Source organism: Triplophysa rosa, unplaced genomic scaffold (genome assembly GCF_024868665.1).
Source record: "Triplophysa rosa unplaced genomic scaffold, Trosa_1v2 scaffold139_ERROPOS793776, whole genome shotgun sequence".
NCBI lineage: Eukaryota > Metazoa > Chordata > Actinopteri > Cypriniformes > Nemacheilidae > Triplophysa > Triplophysa rosa.
In genome coordinates, this window is record NW_026634143.1 from 651581 (window position 1) to 673621 (window position 22041).

The following is a 22041-nucleotide window of genomic DNA, read 5'->3' on the forward strand; positions in this document are numbered from 1 at the left end:
AGCTCATACTACAAGACTGTGGGGTGTGCCGTTGGCAGTCAATCAGAAAAGCTTTTAGTCTTGATCTGTTACAGCACTATGCTCTCATGAACCTCATATCCCTTTGAGCTTTACTACTACAGTGCTCTTGCAGAAAATACCACAAACATCTCTACTTTGACATGCAAGCACACTGTTTTATTCAGAAATAATTCTTTCATTCAAAAAAACGCATGCCATGTTACCAAAATCCTGACTCAACTGAACTGCACAGTCACTCTACTGCTGGCTCCATGCAATAACAAGTTCACAAGCCCAGTTTGAGGTGCCAATGTAGCACACATTTAAAAGATTACATTCTGCCATTTACTGCACGAGTAACGCTACCACTGGCTGTGGCACGGCAGTCCTGAACACATCAGCAGCACAGTTGAAAGGACGCAGATGGACAAAGGGTCCAATGAATAAAGTCAAATGAATTGTTTTTAATTCTACGAATAAATGACAAAAGATTTAAGATTTATATCATGCATGAACTGATCGCCTTCAGCTTGCGAATAATATCTGTACCACAGAGTTGGTCTGGCTTTCAATACATTAGAGAGACTCAGAGGGCTCCAGGTGTCAAAAATGATTTATTGCTTTTTCACAAAACAGTCTAACTACCAGAAATATCCTTGAACTGAATGCAGCGATGCCCTTAAAATAGAAAACATGTCTGTGTGGGTTGAGATACTGTGGAGAACGCATTGGGCCAGATTAGCCTCAAAAACAATAACAATGATTCGGTTGAGTATCGTTTGATTTTGATCAATTCCTAATCTGAATCTGCTTATTGATTCCAATTCTAATCGATTCCCAGTTTTAATTACAAAGTTGTAAAAAATAAAGTAAAAAATGTAGCTATCAACCTGTATGGTATATATATACTGTACATATATATGAACACAGTTTTGTGCGTATATTTATTTAAATATATTTTTTAAAATATGGATCATTTTCATAAGAGCTTTTATTGAGTGTGTGTGTCAGACACTGTACTACTAGAGAGCAGTGACATTCGCCCGACTTCAGTTGTTGTCATACGCTATTCTATGTTTTGTTTCATATCAAAACATGATATATGATCTATGACATTTTCCTGCCATTTTTTATTTTTTGAAGAACTTTGAATGCCTTTTTAAAAACCTAATCAGATTGTAACATCTAGATTCCCTGGTACCAAAAAGTTAGCAAACAAATTTACATAGGTCAAACTGCTTAGACAATTTGGCCAAATTGGTGGGCCCATTTTTACTCTGTGAAAAAGATATTGCCCACAAGTCCAAGCTTAAAGAAAATAAAAAAATTCTGTACATATGTAAGGACATTCTGTGGATACGAATGAATTATGCTAACATATCCTCAAACCAAAACAGTCTTTTTAATATTTTCACTTTGAGGAGATAAGTTTCCTCATGACCTGAGACTTGTCTACTACCGCATGTATATCTGTGTATTATGTTAGTATTAGTATGCTACTGTAGTTTAACGCAGTTGGGCTCTAATATAATGGTTCCTTCACTAACCAGATGGTTCGTCGCAGACTGTTACCATTTACATAAGGGCAATCTACCACTCAGCTCTGGTTTTACAGTTTGTTTGTTAAGCAGTGTTCTTAGGCCTCCGACTACAATAATCAAGACAACTCACCAATTCCCAGGATAAGAGTAAACCACCTTACATTTTTCAATGTAAATTCTAATTGTCAATTAACATCCCCATGTGGAAGTGTGTGGAAGGTGTATTCTGGATATTTAAGCGAAGCAAAACTCTCAGATTAACATTAAATGGCATTTCTTCGTTAGTTAACAATTATCACATTCAACAGAGCATATTTCATCATTTAACCAAACGGGTTTTAGTACAACCTCAGCTACAATTAAGGCCTTGAATGCAGGACGTCACCAGGTCACTTATCTGCTGCTAGAGATTACAGATTTCAGGTGGTGTTCCTCAGGGTTCCGTTTTGGGACCTTTACTTTTTACGGTTTACATCAATCGTCTCATATCTGGAATTCTAGTTGTGGATTTTGCGCTGATGACTGTGTTCTGTTGTAGTGCACCCAATCAACAATAAAGTGTTTTTTTTTAACTGCTTGTGCCAGAAAGGCTTTGCTGCTTAAAATTAGTTTTAAATGAATTGCTGAAAACAAAAGCCATGTCTTTCTTCAAAGCAGCAAACAGTAAACAGGATACCACTCCACAACTCTTGCTGATAGATCGTTATCATTTCCTCTCTCACGTTAAAGATTATGTCAAAGGACAAAAAAGACAGGGTTTTAATTTGATGTGGAAAACAGTTTCTGCTTATTTTCTGCCATCTTATATTACATAATTGTTTCTGCTGTTGTTCAAACAATGTTTAAACGGGGAAAACTCAAGAGTGAACGAGAGCAATTTATGGTCATACCCTCTATACTTACGGTTAACTTTTTTTTTACATACATTCTTTTTCTATTTTTACCATGAGTAAAGAGTACACACAAGTGGACGTTAGCCATTTTTGAAAGACCTACAGGGAAAAAAAATCAAATGACAATTGACTGATTTATTGTAATAACATTTATAGTAAAAATATGTTTAATACATTCTGTACACAAGATGTTGCTTCATGTTTCCCCAAAGTAAAGAACTTAAAGGCCATGGAACCAGAAAGTAAATGAAGCGTCACACAGATGTTGAATGCATGTGAAATAGAATCTGTGCAACTTTCACCTCCTTCACAACTGACGAGGAGCAAAGAGGACTTAAGACGGCTCAGAAAGTCATCTGAATTAAATAACAGATCACCGTTTGGTGTTTTAAGGGTTCCATCAAAAACCTTTTAACTGAAAAACAGGGCCTAAAAGAAAACCTTCTTGTACAACTGAACATGTTTCATTTTTACTGCAGTGTTGCAACTGCCTCTATGCAACAAGATCAAGCTTCGATTGAAGAAAAACTAAAGCGACCATGAGGTCTTCTCCTTTAAAATCCACCAGTCCTCTCAAACTGATCAGGCATTCAGGAGGGCAAAAGGCTGTAAAAACAGCTTCAGCATAAGCAAAAATTTGTATGTACATACAAATTACATTGTTTTATATAAAGACATCTGATATAGAACAAGATTTTTTCAGTTATTCCATTCAAATGATGATTTTAGGGGCCCACAGCCACAGATAGTCTCTGAGGGACGTCAGGATGTTTTCAGAATCACTCATTTAGAGCGAGGATGATGTCATCTTCCAGGTCCGAGTTATCCGAGCTGTCTGCTGGAGGAACAAGAGAAGGACATCATCACAGGTGACAAACCAACGAGCAAACAGACAAAATCACAAATTGTTTCATAATGCCCTGCTTTCCATGTGTATCATGGGGGACCCAAGACCTCCAGCATTATGGGCCAACGTGCTCTTGAGAACATTAAAATTACGGAATGGAATGTTTTTACTTTCTTGTGGTCAAACAAGGTTATTTGCAACTGATATTCAAGAGTTAGTTCAGGTGCTTGGACTTGAATAAGACCTTCAGTAGTTACAAAACACATCCTTGTGAAAGTGAAGACTGCATGCAATTCACAATGTTGTAACACAACTCACTGTTGTCTAGCACAAGCTCCACATCTCTCTCATTATCGTCAGAATCCTCATAGTCGTCTTCATCATCGTCGTCGTCATCATCATCCTCAGCCTCTTCATCCAGCAGACGAGCCACCTCCTCATCATCTGATGGAGAGAAATCCTGCTCCACGTCCTCTTCTCCGTTATTCTCGTTCTCAAGCTCCGCTAGCAGAGGGTCTGTGTCGATGTCATCGATGTCATCATCAGTGTCGTCATCATCATCATCATCCTCATCCTGATCGTCATCCTCCTGCGTGAAAAACACCACACGTCACTGCTCTGGATAGAAACATGACTTACAACACCTAAATCCTGATAGGTTGTGTAAATTCTGTTTTCTAGTCACACAGAGTCCTGATCTGATGTAAAGTGCTGAAGGGATTTAAGAGGGTTTGGGATCTTTTCCCCAAATGTATCAAAACTTAACATCTCACAAACCCTCCTATATATTCTGCAAGAAATAAGTGTGTTTTACCTGATCTTCCTCATCCTCTTCCTCCTCAGCAAGTCTCTGTCGACCCACTTCATACAGTCGACACACCGTGTCCATATTTATCGAGTCCTGATTCTGTTTCATACAATCACACACAACACACAGATTGACAGATTGCCGCTGTAACAGGACAGATTAAATCGGCGGTATGCTGTGAAAACCTACTTCAATGACGGCCAGGTAGCAGTCTTTAGTGTCTGTGCACAGGTCAAAAATATTCCTCTTCACATCAATGGTGGCTGCGAATACAAGCAGCAACATTAAAAAAAATTGATGGAGTCATTTGCATGTGTTTTTCTAGTAGTTTTGCACATTTGATAAATAAGCATGTTCCGATGCGAAAAATAAGAGTAAGGACCCAAAATAATCCGTGGTTTACACCAGAGTTAGCAAAGATTTTGTACGATAGAAATATAGCTTGGGCTAAAGCCAGAAGTACAAAGGCTGAAGCAGACTGGCTTCACTTTAGGAAACTGAGAAATCTTTGTGTTTCCCAGATAAAAAGGGCCAAGTCAGATTTTTATTTAATTGAAACAGCTAAAAATTTAAATAACCTGGCCAAGTTTTGGAAAACAATTAAATCATTTAATTGGTTTTGGAAAACAATTAAATCATTGTCTCGAGTTGAAAGTTCAGAGTTTACCATATGGTCATTCGATCTCAGAGAAGTCAGCTATTTTGGATAATTTAAATGAACATTTTATATCGTCAGGTTCGCCATTTGATGTTAATTCACAAAATGGTTCAACTGCTGACTCACGTATAGTACCTTCAACTAATGTTTCAAGTAAATTAATAACACAAAAATTTGATTTTATTTTATATCCTCTGTTCCTGAGGTCTATAAAGCTTTGAGTCAGTTGGATCCAGATACGTTGGAACCATTTTACTTAAAGATAGCAGCTGACTTCATTGCTGAGCCATTAACTTATTTATTCAATCTTACTATTTCTCAATGTGAAATTCTGATGATTTGGAAAACTGCTTACGTCTCTCCACTTTTTAAAGGAGGGGATGCATTACAGTTAAACAATTACAGACCAATATCTAAATTATGTGTTTTATCTAAACTCTTGGAGCAATTAGTAAATGAACAATTAAAAACCTTTTTGGAAATAAACAACGTCCTTTCTCCTTTTCAGTCTGGCTTTAGGAAGCAGCATAGTATGGTTACTGCTGCTATGAAAGTGTTTAGGGACATTATAAATGCTTTAGATTGTAAGCAATTTTGTTCTGCGGTTTTCCTTGACTTTTCAAAAGCTTTTAACACAGTCGATCACAGCATTCTTTTAAAAAGACTTGCAAGTGTTGGTCTTTCAGACAATACCATAAAATGGTTTGCAAATTACCTTGTAGGGAGAACACAGTGTGTACTTATGAAAGTTAATGTTGCTTCATCATTTTTACCAGTCTCAAAAGGAGTCCCCCATGGATCTGTTCTGGGGCCCATTTTATTTTCCTTGTACATAAACAATATTTGTGATAATGTCCCAAATGCTAAATACCATCTTTATGCGGATGACAATTATTTATTTATTGTTGTGCAGCATCAGCACACAAGCATAGACTAAAATGACCGCAATCAGTTCCGGTAGTCGCGTCGCGGCACGTTACGGCTCCAGATGCGTGCAGTGTAAAAGAGGGGTAAGGCTTCGGTTGAAAACGGCAGATGTTAGGCATGCAGAAGAATATTAAATTTGAGCGAGCGTTGAGCGATTTCACCGGAGCGGAATGAAATTGTAGGTGAGCGTGGAGCGGTCTGGTGCGACTTTGAGAACACCCATGTGAGTGGGGAGCGGAAATTCTCACCGCTCAGCTCCGCTCACATGCTCTGGTCTCTATCCTTGATGAATAAAGGATTTGGGAACGACTAAACATCCTCGTTCTGAAGTAAATACTGTAATGTTGTCTCACAGGTGAATGAGACATGAGGTCAGTGAGACAAAGGAGGCGTGGCTTTGGAAAGAACTCTGAGGGGTGGTGGGATCTTTGTCCTTAAATGCTTTTTGTAAACATTTGTCAAAGCTCAGGATGGTTTGTAAAGAGAGCGAGCAAGGAGTGGACAGAGATAGAGGGTCTCACCGATGGGTTTGTAGTCTGTAGCATCAAAGGTCCTGAATGAGGAGCCGAAGGGACTCTTCATCTGCTGCTCCATCATATCATCCTCATCATCAGCCTGAAGCATCGCTACAGTCCACAACATCAGCAACATGACACCAGACATTAGCACAGGAAGACACCAACTACAAACCACAGCATCTGTGTGTGTGTGTGTGTGTGTTTGTGTCACCTCCGTAAATCACCGTCCCGTTGTTGTTGAAGACGATCCTGCACTGATCGAGAGCTGGTACTGTGTGCAGAAGATGAAACGTCCTTAAATCCCACTGATGCTCGAGTCAAAGCAAACGGCTTTGAAGACAGAGAAACGCCTCAGTGCTGATTCAAACACACTATAAACCTGCGTCACTACACAAACGCCGGCACCTGAACCAAGACAAACACAGTCTACGTACACACAAACATTTCTCAACGCTGCTTTTAAGAATGAAATACAGCGGCTCTCATCTGGATGTTTTGAGCTCCATCCTGCGGCCTTCAAGTGGGAGAATGACCATCTGATTCATACCATGGTCTGTTTGAATACTGGATTCTGATCGGCTGGAAGGTGTGCATTAAAAGCGTTTATACCATGGGGCTGTGGAATGCTTCATTCTGATTGGCTGACAAACGTTATACGGGTTTTTCAGTCAAACTCACACCTATGAAGTAGTTCCAGATCTGTCGACCGAATTACACTTCCATATCACTGCGCCAAGTTTAAATGAATAAGGTTTTACGGTCCACCACTGAATAAAGATCTAACAACAAACTTCCATTTGTTTGCCTTTGCATATTGCATAAATTACTGTGTAAATACTTTTTTTGTTGTTAATATTTTCAGGTTTTTCAAATTGTAGTAACTTTTTTTGTTGTTAATATTTTCAGGTTTTTCAAATTGTAGTAACTAAATGCAACTTCCATTGTTTGAGAAGAAAGAACTATTCATATTTATGGACAGTAGGGGTGTAATGGTTTGTGGTAAAAAATTGAACGGCACGGTTCTCCACCAACGGTTCGGCACGCGCTTGGCTCATCTTAAATCTGACGACACATTTATAATGTGGTTCGTTAAAAATTATAATGCGTAAAACAGACTGACAAAGTTCAGTAATGTATGTTTGTCAATGGATAAACATTTAATACCAACAACAAATCAAATAACGTTGACAAATTTCAATAGGATTGACGTATGGTGTAATATGAGCAGTCATTTCTGCTTTCATCACCCGGGTGTTGTGAGACCTGAACAGCACTTGCTGTTTAAACTACACTCATTCAGGCCTTGCCAATTTAAACATTGCAGTGCAAGATGATGCAGAAGAAAACTCGCTTGCGCGCTGTGAGAAGATCCGAAGCGCGCATAAGGAAAGTCTCAGACATGGCGCAAATATTGAGTTGTCTTTGAAGCGCTTAAACGGACAGATTCACACACGAAGTAGGTCAACATGCCCCTCTTGTCTAGTATCTTAACAAACATAGTAGGTTATGTCTTAAGTGAACGGACGAAAAACAACGCATGTGTACAGTATCAGTGTACTGGATCGGTTTCATTCCTCTTAAAGCGACAGCAGCATATTCCTGCTGTCTGTTCAAAGTCAAGGAATTCACTCACTGCTTGTGACTCAATAGCTTCTGTAACTTCAATTATGATTCGTCTTTATTTCATTTCTACATATGCAATGTTATGTTTTATTTGATTACTTTAATCCATTTCTGTACCTTAAAAGGTATATATACAGTATCTTATCTTATTTTCTGCTTTGCTCTGTTGTTTTATTGGTGCGGTTACTTGTAGCTTGATTATTTGTTCTTATTTTTATTCGTCAGTAGTCCCTTTTCCCTGAACATAGCACAAACCGAACCGAAACTGTGACCCTAAAACCGTGACACAAACCGAACCGTGAGTAATTTGAACCGTTACACCCCTAATCTCGTCTCTCCAGATGAAAAACAAAAGCGAATGGCAAACCACATGACACAATCAGCAGGTTAAAGATAACACCTAATGATTGTCTTAAAGTAAATAATACGTCTGTGGAAGAGATAAACGGCCTTTAAATACACAGCAGCAAGCGTTCTGTCACTGTGAGAACCGCAGCTGGCATACAAAACTCTGTCTCATGTTTTTTCTTCAAAAGCTTTTCTGACATGTCCAGGCTGTTGAATACGGCAAAAACAAATATCGATACTTGGCTTTTCTGTCTAAATGAAGCAAACGCTTCATGCGTCTTCCTCTCGCTCGCTCTCTGATAACTGCATACAGGCTCAAGCAACGGCTTGAGAGGAGACGCGTAAGGAATTAGTCCTATTAAATTAGCATCCTATTAGAAATGAGCTCATTCCAGGACAGGACCCTCTGACTAACCAATAACTGTCAAGATCTGTCTGTGTGTCTTTCATGTTGTTCATTCTCTCCTTTGCTTACTTTGGCTTTTATCCTCCTAGTAACAGTTTAGCATGTTGACAACATGTTAAATGCTCTCCTACTCTTGCGATTAAAGCGTCTGTCAAATGAATTGATGTAAATGTAAATGTAGGCATCATTTCACTGGAGATATCAGAGACACGAGTGTCCGGAGACGCTCACGAGGATAATTCAACACTTATGAGCCTCAGAAGCCCCACCGCACAATATCACACACATGTAACCTCCACAGAAACACGAGTAATGTCAGGTCTAAGGATACAATCTCGGTGTTGATGATGACCTCTAAACCATTGGGATGGAAGACGCCGCTGATGTTCATGTTGAACTTGTCAAACTTGTGGATGGCCTGAGCGGTGCGGACGTCCCACATGACGCCGTCGTTCAGCACCAGGTCATCGGTGGGGTTAAACGTGGCACAGTTGCGCTTGTAGTTGTTGGCCAGATCGGGGTTATTGAGGGTCAGGGTTTTTTGTCCAGTCTGAATGTCGTATATCTACAAAAACACAAAGATACACGAGATGACAAAGATGATGTCAGAGCAGACAGAAAACACAACGACACAGCTTCATCTTGAATCATCCAGTTGACATGACGGTGTAACGCTGACACAAGAAAAGAAAAGACTTACGTGTGCGACGTGCTCTTTTGTTCCTATGACACGGTCCTGAGAGAGTTTACTGAACTCTACATAATGATCATCCAGGAAGGAATGCCTGCAAAATAAGCATTCCTTTCATCAAAACCTCTTCTCCCGTGTTCCTCGGACACAGTCCTCACTTTTAAACTTGCCAGTCGATTATTATTAGTAGGAAACTGCACAGTGACGTGTGCGGCTCAGGATTGGTCACAAAGACATTTGAGGTGTTTCTTAACAGACTCAAGAGGAGAAATGTGTCAAGCTGTTTGGTCTGTGGAGTAAACATTGATGTTTCTCACTGAAAAAGAATGGGCCCTATCATACACTCGGCTCAATGCGGCACGACGCAAGTGTTTTTCACTAGTTTAAGCCCGACGCAGTTTTCATTTTCACGTCTTGCGCCACGTTGTTTAAATAGCAAATGCATTTGCGCTCACTTGTGCGCCTGTGGGCGTGGTCTGGAATCCAGGTGTGTTCAGGCGCGTTGCGGTTTTGAGGAACTGAAATGGACTGCGCCACTAACCAACTGAAACCTGCTCTAAAGTCAACGGTGCAATATCATTTTTGGTTATTTTAAGAGCGCGTTATTAATATGCGCCTATAGGCGAGTGCACACACTGCAAAAAATGACTTTCTTACTTAGTCTTTTTTTCTTGTTTTCCAGTAAAAATGTCTAAACATTCTTGAATCAAGAAGCATTTTCTTGATGAGCAAACTGACCTAAGAAAATAAGTCTTGTTTTTAGTCAAAAAAATATGAAATTTCAGTGAATTTGTGCTTAAAAAAAAAAATCTTGAATTACTGTAAGTGACTAAGAAAAAGGATATATAATAAAAGAATATTTTTCTTATCTCATTGGCAGATTTTTTTGCTTGTTTTTCATATTTTTTTGACTAAAAACAAGACTTATTTACTTAGGTCAGTTTGCTCATCAAGAAAATGCTTCTTGATTCAAGAATTTGTAGACATTTTTACTGGAAAACAAGAAAAAAAGACTAAGTAAGAAAGTCATTTTTTGCGTGCATACACTCTGCTTATTTCACACAGAGGGACGCGCAGCAGCACACAACATGACAAATATTACAAATAAATGAATTACAATGTAAAAGATTATTATTGTGTACATAAAGATAAAAATCCGGCTTGTCCTGTAGATGATCTGCTCGCGCGCTTTAACCTCACGCAGGAGCAGATGCGTTTCCTCTCTAGAGAAGCGTTCAGTCTTTGCTCTTGCAAATTCCGGCGTGTAAGTAGCAAATCCACCATGTCACGAGCGCAACTGGCTCTTAAAGGAAATGGGAGATGAGACTCAGATTGGTTTACTGCACATCACGCCCAAAAAACACCCATTACTCATTAAAGGGGGATTGTGCTACAGTGTTTCAAGCATTCAGATTTATTTACCATGTTAAATGTGCCGTCTTCTCATGCTTAACATGGTCAACTTGTCAAAAACCGAGCTCGATACACTCCCCCCGCGTTCGTATAGGTTTCGGAAAGTTTTTTTTTCAAACATGAAAATCCGTTTCGTAACAACTTTTCTTAGGCCCTTATTAGACAACTCTCCTGGAAAAGCACGCCCACACATCAACCCACCATAGCCAGAAGAAAGAGCACGCCCACGCATCAACCAGCTGGAGCAAGAGAGAGAGAGCACTGCGTTTGTGATGTTCAGCTGTGTTTCAGTGATGATGTTATAAACGCTGGATTTGGAGATAGTTTGAAACTGATAGATGGAGCGGTCCCAGCGCTAAAAGAAGCCGGACATGAACCGCATGCGGTAAGTCAAACTGAGTCATATGTCTGTGTTTTCTTGGCAATGGGTGCGCATTAGTTCCGCCCCGCCAATACCCCCCCGCGTATGTTTTCTGGAAAAAATCGTTCAGCTGTATCCGTCTTTTATAAATGTGATCAAACTAAAGAGTCTTCAAAGATAGTATGCAATACTACTGTACAGGTACTCAAGATTAATATGAGATTGGCAGAAACTGAGTGTTTTTTTCCCTTCGTTAAACTAGCAAAAGTGGATTCGAACATGGCATGAGTGCACTTTAGACCATGCGCTTGGATCGTTAAAATAGATTTTTAGACCACGCGCTTGGATCGTTAAAATAGTGCCCAAAAACTGCTCGGCCTGACAGTGGAAATGTGTTCTATATAGCGTTCATGTAGACTTACTTCATTATGAAGACGGACTTCATACCCCACAGTGCTGATAACGGATAACTCCATGATGCTGATGTCAACAACAAAGATCCGTCCTGACAAACACACAACATCTCAGTATCTATCATCCGAAACCTGTCAGTCACCATTCATTTGCTAACGGGGTTCATTCATTCATGTGAAAATCTCCTCACCCTCGGGTCTGACATTGGCATGTAACATTGTTCTCTTCTTCTTAACAGCAAATTTGCAATTTTACATAAACTAACCCTGTACATGCAACTCAAGAAATGATGTGTGTGTGTTTATTACTCTGGAGGGCTCGAGGTGTGTGATGGCAGAGTTGTGACAGCTGTAACTGGCTTCTTCTTGTCCGCTGAACACATTGTAGAGTTTGAGTTGGCCCGTGCACGTGCCCAACATGAGGAAACGCTCTCGTGCAGAGAACGCACAACACATGAAGCCGCTCTCGTCCTCCTCAGCCTCCCTGAACACAGAGATGGGCCGAAACCTAGACAAAGCACAACATGAACACGCAAACATGAAGAAACGTGAATAATCTCATCTGCTCACACATACACATCATCAGTGTTACCTGCTGAAGATCAGATGCCTGTCGAAACAGCCTCCGTCCACACCGCCGTATTTGGGGTAGACCACCCTGCGTGTGTGTCGAGGAGTGAAGTTCACAGGTGCCTGTCGTCTCTGTTTGGGTTCAGGACACTGATGTGGTGTGAAGAGACTGAAGGGAGGACACGTCGTCACTGGATTCTTACAGCGTGCGTGCTGCTCTCGCAGATATTCTGTGATGATACTGAAAATGCGACACACGCTGATATTTACACGCACTGCACTGCTAGAAGCTTCAAAATACATAAACATTAAAGCTGAAAATCTCGTAACAGTCACCATCTCGTTCTGACATATAAAATCGCAGGTTACTTGAGCTACTCCCGTTCATACACGTTGATGTCAATCTGACATGTCACACAACATCCAACTAAGCAGCTCAACTTCCACAAAACCAATATAAGTTCAGTGTTGTGAATCAGGGTAAGGAGACTTGGCGATGATGATGACGACATGTGTTGTGCGTTTATTGACATGACAAGTTTTAAATTCTGAAAGCAACATTGATCTGCTGAAAAAAACTATTAGATTCATCAAATACAGTTACACCATGGTCTGTTTGAATACTGGTTTTATCAGTCATTTTCATCTGTTTGAACACATCAATAACAGCTTTAACTTGGCAAACGACCTTGGTTTAAGCAGGCAAATTAAAGGATTTTCCGCTTCGTGTGGGGAGGTTCTTAGCCTCCTAGGTTCTTAGTTGTGTAGATGTAAGGCAGTGGTTCTCAACTCAGGCCCGCGAGATCCATTTTCCTGCCAAGTTTAGCCCCAACTCTGATATAAAACACCTGAACAAGGTATTCGGTGTCTTTAGGAACAGATGCTTTCAACTTAATGCGGCGCTGCGCAAATCTATAAGCGTATGACATTTAAGTACCGTGATAGTGCAGATTGCTCCGTACGCATTTGAATCGCTCTCACGGTTCTTTAATGCGATATGCCAAACAATCTGCGTAGCCCAGCATTAAGTTGAACGCGTCTGTTCCTGAAGTCACTGATTAGCCTCTTCAGGTGTTTTATCAGAGTTGGGGCTAAACTCGGCAGGGAAATGGATCTCGCGGGCCAGAGTTGAGAACCACTGCTGTAAGGGATAATCGGCTAGCCATGGATTATCCCTTACATCTACACAGAAGTGGAAGATATTGAGAAAGGTAACACACACGCACCTGTCTAGAGTGGGAGGGGAGGGCAGATGTCTGTCCAGCTGTTTCTTCACGGCTGGACTCTGGCTGAAAGCACCGTGGTCTGACTTCTGTCTCAACACTTTTGGCCTCTTCGCTCCCGCAGAAACGCAAGGTGACGGCCGCTCTCGCGAGAAAACGATACGGCCGATAAGAGGAGAGCCATTGCTATGGTGAAATGTAGCAGGAGGCGGAGGGGGCAGAGCCTGTGAGGTGGAGGGGCGGGGCTGGGGAGGTGCCGTATGAGGGGCGTGGCCACCCAGGCGTCCCGTGACCCCGTTGGTGAGCCGAGGAGTCCGTGGTATGGCGACGGCCGGAGGTGGCGGGGATGATACTGAAACAGGATTGAACGGCAGGACGCTAGCGTGCGCGTGCAGCCCCATGGGCAGCTCGGCTTCTTTGGTTAACACCACCGCCGTATCCGTGAGACCTTTAGACAACAGATGATTCCGAATGAGCAACAGCAGTTCCTTTTCGGGAAATGAAATGCGTGACTGAGCTACGACGTTAGCACGCTGCAGCCGCGCAAACGAAACGTCCGTGCCGATTAGCAGCGGCTTCCCAGACACGCGCTCGATCAGTTCCGCTGCGTACTTGCAAAAGCGCACATGTTCGCTGCGTTTATCCTGAAGCACCGGCTCTTTCATGAGCTGCTGGATTTGGCCACTGCTGAAGAGCGGAAGCTTGCTGATGATCTGCCGCACGGCAGCACTGCGAGCTAGCCCGACCAACGCCTTGCACGCTAGGGCGCGAATCTGATCGGCATCCGTGATGGGCATCTTGATGGTGAGCAAGGACAGCAGGACTTTGATGCCGTTGTTCGACTGCACCACGTCCCACATCTTCGCCAGCACACTCTCGCTAACGCGGTGGTTCTGCGGCAGGCGGCGGCGAGGCGTGCCGGAGATGAACTTACTGATGCTGGAGACGCGCTTGTCCGGAGCACAAACGCAGTTTATCACCACCTGCAGGGCAGACTTCTGGATCTCTGCATCGTTCACAAACACCTCGCCCTCGGCCACCACCAGAACGATGCTCATACCTGCAGACGGCAAACACGAGTTTCAGTAGAAACGCCAATGTCTAGCTACAAGTGCTGAGATAGCATGTTTGAAGAGTAACGAAACAAAAACCTCACCAACGGTAGAAATGGTGGATCCACTCTCATCCAGCACTGGAACGTTCTCAGCTAACAGCAGCTGAGTTTTAGGAATAACTGTCAAAATGCTCAAGATATCCAGGGCGTACCTCACCGTATCAGCCCTGAAACACACATTGACCAGACAATAACAGAAGCTCTTTTCCTCAGATGACAAGGCAACAGGCAGGCGTTTGTCCAGACTCACCTGCCGTAGTAAGTTCTCCAGTCGCAGGCGATGGAAATGAGCTGCAAGAGAAGCTGAACGCAGGAGAGTTTGTGAAAGACCTCCGCAGGCTCCCAATACAAACGCACTGGTCCATACTCCACCAGAAACTCCACCATCTCCACAACCTGCTCGTGTGTGTATGAACACGCCTACAAGACATTCAAACACAACAGCACCTGGTACTTAGACATGCTGTCTGATCAGAGCAAAAAAAGGAAAATGCAGATGTACAAAAGCCTCCGAAATCCCAAACCCATCTGTATCGTTTTCACATTTTTACTGTCAATCAGCTCATATCAACATCTGCAGTTCTCTTAATACAGGTTACGACATCGTCATGAAATCAGAGAAACGCCAATTGAAATCCAGACACAAGACTCACAGGAGACGCCCTTTTACTGCGCTCTTCACATCAGTGTAAGCAGGCTCTCATCTTCAGCATGTGTGAGATGTATCATTACAAAATACATACGATAAAAACAAGAGTTCACCGAAAGCACCGTGAGAAACAAAAGGCTGTGCAGTGTGTCAGACAAATGTACCTTGTAATAAGGCTGCGGGTGTACGGTGACGCCTCCCTCTGTGCGCTGCAAAGACTGTTTCACCTGCTCCACCTTGATGGCCAGGTGAGCCTCAAAGTACCTGCGCAGAGCCATGCAGGTGTGTTTGGCCGTCTGTCTGCTGGAGAAGATCTCATCGTCGCTCAACAGCGCCCCCTGGTCCTCTGGATTCAGAATCTCCAGAGTGCTGATCTACATCACACAGACACAATGAAACGGCCCGTTCACACCAAACGTTCATAACAAGATTTGCCATACAATCATTCTAAGAGATACAGAATTAGAGATGCACAGATATATCGGCCAATAATCGGTATCGGCTGATAGTTTAAACAGCCAATGATCAGGGCCTATATGTCCTGTTAATCAAAAGAGGACAGGAAAATGCAATGAATTTGTGTCGAAATTGTCACCATTACTAGTTGACTGTTCAATATTCATAGTCATTATATGAATTAATAAGATTCAGAAAGTTAAGAAATATTAATTTAAGCTTCAGAATCTGTATCTGCAGATAACACTCTGAATAATCAACTAACGGTATTAGCGGACAAAAGTGGTATTGGTGCATCTCAATACTGTATAACTTTATTAAAATCCACATGACCATGTGATCCATACTAGACAACATTTGGTTAAAAATGTCTAATTCTACAGTAAGCAGTCCTTTTTTAAGTACTATGATAAAGCTAATATTATTGTAATGCCGTTCTAACTGTGCGGTCAGTGTTTTGTGCGGTTTGAGGCCACTGTATGTGAACACACTCACTCATGACCTGCAAGTCAAAGACTCTGTTGTTAAAGGAGTCATCAGATGAAAATCTACATTTTTCTGTGTTTAAGTGCTATAATCGGGTCCCCGATGCATCTAGCAACCCATAAAACGTGAAAAACAAGATCACAGTAAGTTTGTTTTGATGAGCCTTTCCCTGCAAGCATGTGAGAAATCCAGCCGTTCAGATTTCGCTCCTGTTGTGACGTAGACACAGGCTCTTATTATAATATTACCGCCCCTTAATCTACACAATTCCACCCACGGCGCTGCCGTCATTGTTGTTTTCACAAGCGACAGCGGTGTACGTGACGCCATGGCTAAAGTTCGTGGACAACATGCAATGTAGTCCCTGCACAAAGTCCTAACCTCGGAAGAGACAGGAGTGGATTCATTTTATTTTTAGTGGAAATCCATCAGAAACCAGAAGTAAAATCTGCTTGACAGTACAAGCAGGATTAGCTTCAAAGTTGTTCCTCAAGAGGGATCGAGACCGACTGAATGAGACAAAACTGCCGATGTAAGTAATATTTATCAACAGTCTGAATTGACGTACATGTACCGTGTATATATAGGAGAATAACATTAGCATATGATAGCGAAGGGAGCTAAGTCAGTCACAGGCTAAATAGAACATTCAAAACCAGTGCTAAACTTACTCTATATCTATATGTTATTTGGGAAATGGGCACTTGGAGTTTAGCTGTATGTATGTTAATACATTATGTGCGCTAATATGTTCAGCTGCGGCAAGCTGTTTGTTTTGCTAATGAACAGGGGCGAACAGTGCTGTGAGTTTAGTGTTAAACGTCTCAAATCATTCATGCTTAGGCTGAAAAATCTGTCACAGCATACTAGTTATATATTGTGTGTGTAACGTTATAACTTGTCAACGACAAGCGCTAAAATCCACGTAATTCCGCTGAGATCTGCAGGTGCGCATTCCGTGGATTTTAGGCAAACATGCACGCACAACGTGAGCGCTGTTTGCTGTGATGGTTTTTTTAGTCTCCGGACGAATGATTTGAGACGTTTAAGACGAAACTAACCGCAGAGGAGTTCAGGACACATCATTTAGCTAAACCATTGCCATGGCAGTACTACATGTGTCTTGTGTTGACACGCCGGACAGAAGGGGGGTGGGGTTCGCTGTAACTCATTATCAGTTAAAGAGACATGCACCAAAATGGGTTGCTGTGAGCATAGCTGTTTTTGACGAGGCAAGAAGGGTTTTGTTTACACAGCCATCGAGTGTTTTTAAGCAAAATATGTTCCAGACATTTCATGAAGACCCTAATAAATCATACCAACTTGTTGAAAGCGCTCATACGATGAGTCCTTTAATAAATAAAATGTTCATACCCTATACACCTTCTACCATGTTCTACTTTATATTAACATCCTAAAATAAACACATATACATTTTAATGAACGGATCTGAGACTCTCTCTCTCTTCTGCATTTTCACTTCAGATCGCAGATGCGTACCAGGTTCACGAGGCGTCTCAGGCCGTCCTGTTTGTCGAAGAGCTCGAGGACGGCTCTGAAGGAGAAGCAGATGGAGAAGAACATGGTGGCGTGACAGCAGCCGGACGCGTGCGAGCACTCCAGCAGCCACAGCGTGTAGCTCACCACCTCCAACAGCAGAGAATGCGGCAGCATGCAGACCTGAACACAGCACATGCATCACAACACAAGAAAACATCACACCAAACACGGTCTGAACCCAACCCAGCCCAATTGAACGGTACGCCGATACCCTCTCCATGGCGTCCTGGTTGTAGGCGAGGTAATAGAGGCACAAAGAGACGCCCGTGGCAGCCATGGAGGGCCGCGGGATCTCCAGTAACTTCTGCACTCCGCCGTGAGCCACAAACTCGGCCGCAAACTTTTTATGGAGGAGGAGAGAAGCGAGGTACTGAAGACAGAACACCAGAGAGATTATCACACACAGAAGATCACGAGCGTTTGACTGCTTATGTGTGAGCTATTTCTCGGATACCTTCAGGGCTTCAAAAGTGAGCTGGACGTCATTTGTCTGTTTGAGGTCCATGTAATGCATCAGAAGCTCGCGTGCGCCCAGCTGCATGAAAACAGCTAACAGCTACACACACAGAAAGAGAACAGTGTCATTACACTGAATTCTGACCATAAGTCATGTATGATCTCGGAGCACTCCCACCGTACAACTGTTTTTCTGAAATTACCTCTTGGTATTCTCCCAGCGGCGTGAGGTACTGCAGTATGAGACGCTGCTCTATGCCGTCAGTGAGCGGGTACAGATGATAATTGTTTCCTATGACCCACGGGCTCATCTCGGACCAGCTGCTGTTGGACAGCTCGCTGAAGCTTCGCTCCAGATCCGGTGTGGTGAAGTTGAGCTTCTGCTTTACTTTGCCTCCGTTCTCTTTCTTCCTCCAGTTCTTTGCGCTCTCCGCGGGAGGATCTGCTTCGTCGGAGTCCAACGTGAGAGCTACGGCGGGTTTCATCTGACCCTTCATCCCCGCACACCTGCCGGCGCTCTTCAAGGGCGGATCGGTGTCCGAGCTCTTCTGCTCGACCGGAGCGTGCGGAACGCTGTGGGTGAATTCTCCATCCACAGCCTCCTCATCCACAGGCAGCAGCGGCGGCAGGGCGCTCTTGAGCGGACGTTTACCGTCCCTCCTGTTCTCGGCATCTTTATCCTGAAGCTCTCGCAGCCTCTGCAGCATCAGAGGAACCTGTAACACACATCACCACATTCAGCATGGGCTACAAACGCAAAACGGTTCAATTACAGGCTAGTTACATTCCTTTCCGTTCTGCCATCTTTATTCGCATCGCTCCAGAAATTCCCTGAAGAAACTAATTTTCTGTCAGACTGCAGGATGAAACATTTCTTTGAAAGGTCATAGGTGTCAAAAACAACATCTGTGATGTAGCAGTGCATCCAACCTACGGCTGCATCCCAGTTGTCAACTAGATAGTAACGTTTGGGGACAAACTTCATGTTGTCTGTGGAGGACGTCCAGTCTTAATTTCTTTACCACAATCTTAAACATTTACTTGAAAAAGTTAGTTTCTAAAGCTTGAAGATTATATAGACAAACAATTCGCTAGCATGTTTAAATATGAGGTGAACATTATTCAACAAGAATATTTTACCATCTTAACACTATCAAACACGATTTTAACGTGACACTAACATGCTTTAACACAATAATCAGATGTTTTAACATTCTTTAACATTTTAGTATATTGTTAAGGTGCTTTAGCATGTTGGTAGCGTGATTACACGTTCTAGCACTATGTAAGATGTCAGCAAACATAATGAGGCACTCATTTTCCAAGCGAAGTGTAACCCCAGATGTAACTACAAATGTATGCAGATCTTTGTGTCCACATTTTGCTTCCACACATGTCCACACGTCGTGAGTGTTGAACGCATCACAGCACTCACGAGTACAGAGTTCTCCTCGCGATAGTTAGCAGCGATGTCCTGATTCTCCATGGCTCCAGCCAGCAGTCCCGTGGCGTAGATCCTGAGGGGCTGTTCAGCCGTCTGAGCCCATTTGAACAATCGCTCCACAATGCCATCCTGTCTCAAACACATGAACACAGACACATTCATAACCTGCTCATATTATACAGCCAACAGTACCAACAAATAAATAAGCACCTTTTCCTGAAAGACCACGGCGGTCTCGAGGCCTGGCATGATGTTGAGCAGCAGTCTGCAGGCGGCAGTGTTCAGCGACACCTCCCTGCTGCTCATCACGTATGAATTCACCAGCTGGAAAAAACACACAAACACGTCAAACGCCGCTCAAGCCATTCTGCGTGGAACGCTGGGCTCATGTATCCGTCTTACCGCATTCATAAAATCATCATTCTTGAACAAGATTTTCAACAGGTGTCCCAGCATGCACTCTGGGTCTGCCCGTCCTTCACAACAAAACAAGATTCAATTTCATTAGTATAACATGACATGCATGACTGCATGATATCAGTATTTCTTTTCAAACTTAAACTCAATTTCAGGACCTGACACAGTTGTGAATGTCAGACAGTGGAAACGTCCATGAGTTTTGCATGACTAAAGATTTTTACCAGGATGTCGGTCATCAAACGGATCAGGATCGGCCTTGTGATATTCCTCTGTCTCCCGCTCGACAAGCTCAGAAATCCTTCAGGAATTGAGGACAGTGTAATTAATCACTTTACAGCTGTTCAGGTCCAGCACACATTTGGGCCCGTATTCACAAAACATTTTAAGGCTAAAAGTAGCAGCTAACTTGATTTAAGAGATTTTTTTTTAATAATGGGCGTGTCCAAATTTTTTTCATACTGGAGGTCTGGATCTTATCGCTGCATTCTTTGGCCAAGGCCCGCCCAAGAGGCCATATGACTGACAGGTAAAGCAACCAATCACGTTTTGTTCTAAGTCAGTAAATCGGTAAGACTTCAATTCTTTTTATCCTTTGTTCTTAATCTAGCCTTGTATATTTCATTGATTAAATATGAGGCTACTTGAGAATGAGAGTACCTTTTTGGAACTCAACCACATAGTTTAGGCTACATGTATGCACGGGTACCAAAACCTGGAGACGAGCCCAGTGGCTAAATGATTACCGTAGTCCGCATTGTATAGCTAGATAAACTCCGACGTTATCAATACTGTTTCTGTACCGGAGAATTTCTCCCCCTCTGCATGCGAGACGGAGAAACTCACACTCTGCAGCCATGCCTTGTTAAAAGACCAAACTTCTGGCTAAAACGTGCAGGTTAACTTTCCTGCTTAAATATGTCTGTGGGTCGGACTCGGTTTATACTTGCTATTAAGATGCGTTTTGGTCGATCTTTCTATCAAATGGATGAAATAAGTGCACACAATTAACAAATTAACGCGACCGGGGCAGATAAACATACAGGGAGAAGCGGGTTTTTTCTGCTCTGACAGCCGCGAGACACGCTGAACACTAAATGCATGTTAGAAATCTGAAACAGAGAGAAAACATTCTGCTTGCTTGGTTTTTCGCCATTAAACCAAACTTTTAAATCTTCAGCCAAATCCTGACTTGTTGTTTCCCCTCGTTTACGCATTATGTCTGTCTGTGGTCTTTTGTGGCTGTTTAAACGCATTCGACCACAAGAGCGTCTACTTACCTGTCAGGCTTTCTACTGTCCTAAAAAACTGAAAAAAGATTATTAATGATAATCTTAAATCTATAATTTACCTTATTACTACGTTTATTTTCATTTTTTTATTTAGCCTAGTTGTGCAAGCACTGTGGAGCTTGTGCAGAGGCAGCAGCAGCAGCTTTTGCCAGAGGGGAACTGGAATCCCCTGGTTGGGCCTGGGTTCTCCTGAGGTTTTTTTCTCGATTAGAGTTTTGGGTTCCTCGCCAACGTTTGCATACTGTTTTGCACTGTTTGCCTGGCCGGGGGGCTGCTTTATTTATTTTAAAGTTTTACTTAATATTACATATAGGAGTTTATAGTCTTTTAATATTTGACCAGTGTTTCTCTCCCCCTTATCTTAAATGTGTGCTTTAATTGTTTTGCTTATAGTCAATATGTCTCATGTACAGCTGCTTTGTAACAATGAAAATTGTAAAAAGCGCTGTATAAATAAAGTTGACTTGACTTAATATGAGTGATTTTTTATTTTTGTTTTAATTTATATTATGAAAATTTGACTAATAGCAGTGCCTGCAACAAACATACACAAAAACCATGCTTCAGAACAGTTTGAGAAGGTGCTTAAAAGTTTTGAGCAATGTATTATTACTATGAATTAGACTGCTATCTTGTACCCTGCAATAAACACTTACTCAAAGTGCATTTGAAGAGACATGTCTTCAATAAATGTTAAATTTAAGCAATATTATGTAACACTTATTACCTAGCTGTTAGATTTTATGAGATGAAGGTGGAAAAAAGAAAATTGACCTCATATTGGCCATCGGCTGGCCTGATTTCTAAATATCGGCCTCGGCCAGAGAAAAACCCATATTGGTCAACCTCTAATACTTTATATATACACTTTGCATGAACATACAATTTATTTGCAAAAACAGATTTAAATTTTAAAACATTTCAAAA

At 42.1% G+C, this 22041-nt stretch overlaps 1 protein-coding gene across 2 annotated transcripts in view; it reads right to left on the reverse strand.

Annotated features, from left to right (window-relative positions):
• Positions 1–2560: 2560 nt before the first annotated feature.
• LOC130549595 (DDB1- and CUL4-associated factor 1) overlaps positions 2561–22041 on the reverse strand; it is a 38641-nt gene continuing 19160 nt past the window's right edge. The window contains exons 3-25 of one of the 2 annotated variants that reach the window (XM_057326856.1): positions 20047–20123; positions 19808–19881; positions 19616–19729; positions 19397–19534; positions 18165–18677; positions 17960–18061; positions 17717–17875; positions 17446–17625; positions 15168–15377; positions 14605–14774; positions 14397–14521; positions 13244–14300; positions 12040–12258; positions 11757–11955; positions 11457–11539; positions 9270–9354; positions 8901–9134; positions 6404–6497; positions 6196–6300; positions 4279–4352; positions 4096–4188; positions 3600–3870; positions 2561–3269 (exon numbers count right to left, since the gene is read on the reverse strand). In XM_057326856.1, coding sequence (XP_057182839.1) covers positions 3214–3269; positions 3600–3870; positions 4096–4188; positions 4279–4352; positions 6196–6300; positions 6404–6497; positions 8901–9134; positions 9270–9354; positions 11457–11539; positions 11757–11955; positions 12040–12258; positions 13244–14300; positions 14397–14521; positions 14605–14774; positions 15168–15377; positions 17446–17625; positions 17717–17875; positions 17960–18061; positions 18165–18677; positions 19397–19534; positions 19616–19729; positions 19808–19881; positions 20047–20123 — 4432 coding nt within the window. In that variant the 3' untranslated portion in view covers positions 2561–3213. Of the gene's footprint in view, positions 3273–3599; positions 3871–4095; positions 4189–4278; positions 4353–6195; positions 6301–6403; positions 6498–8900; positions 9135–9269; positions 9355–11456; positions 11540–11756; positions 11956–12039; positions 12259–13243; positions 14301–14396; positions 14522–14604; positions 14775–15167; positions 15378–17445; positions 17626–17716; positions 17876–17959; positions 18062–18164; positions 18678–19396; positions 19535–19615; positions 19730–19807; positions 19882–20046; positions 20124–22041 lie in introns of both variants that reach the window. The other variant, XM_057326855.1, reaches the window with a different exon arrangement.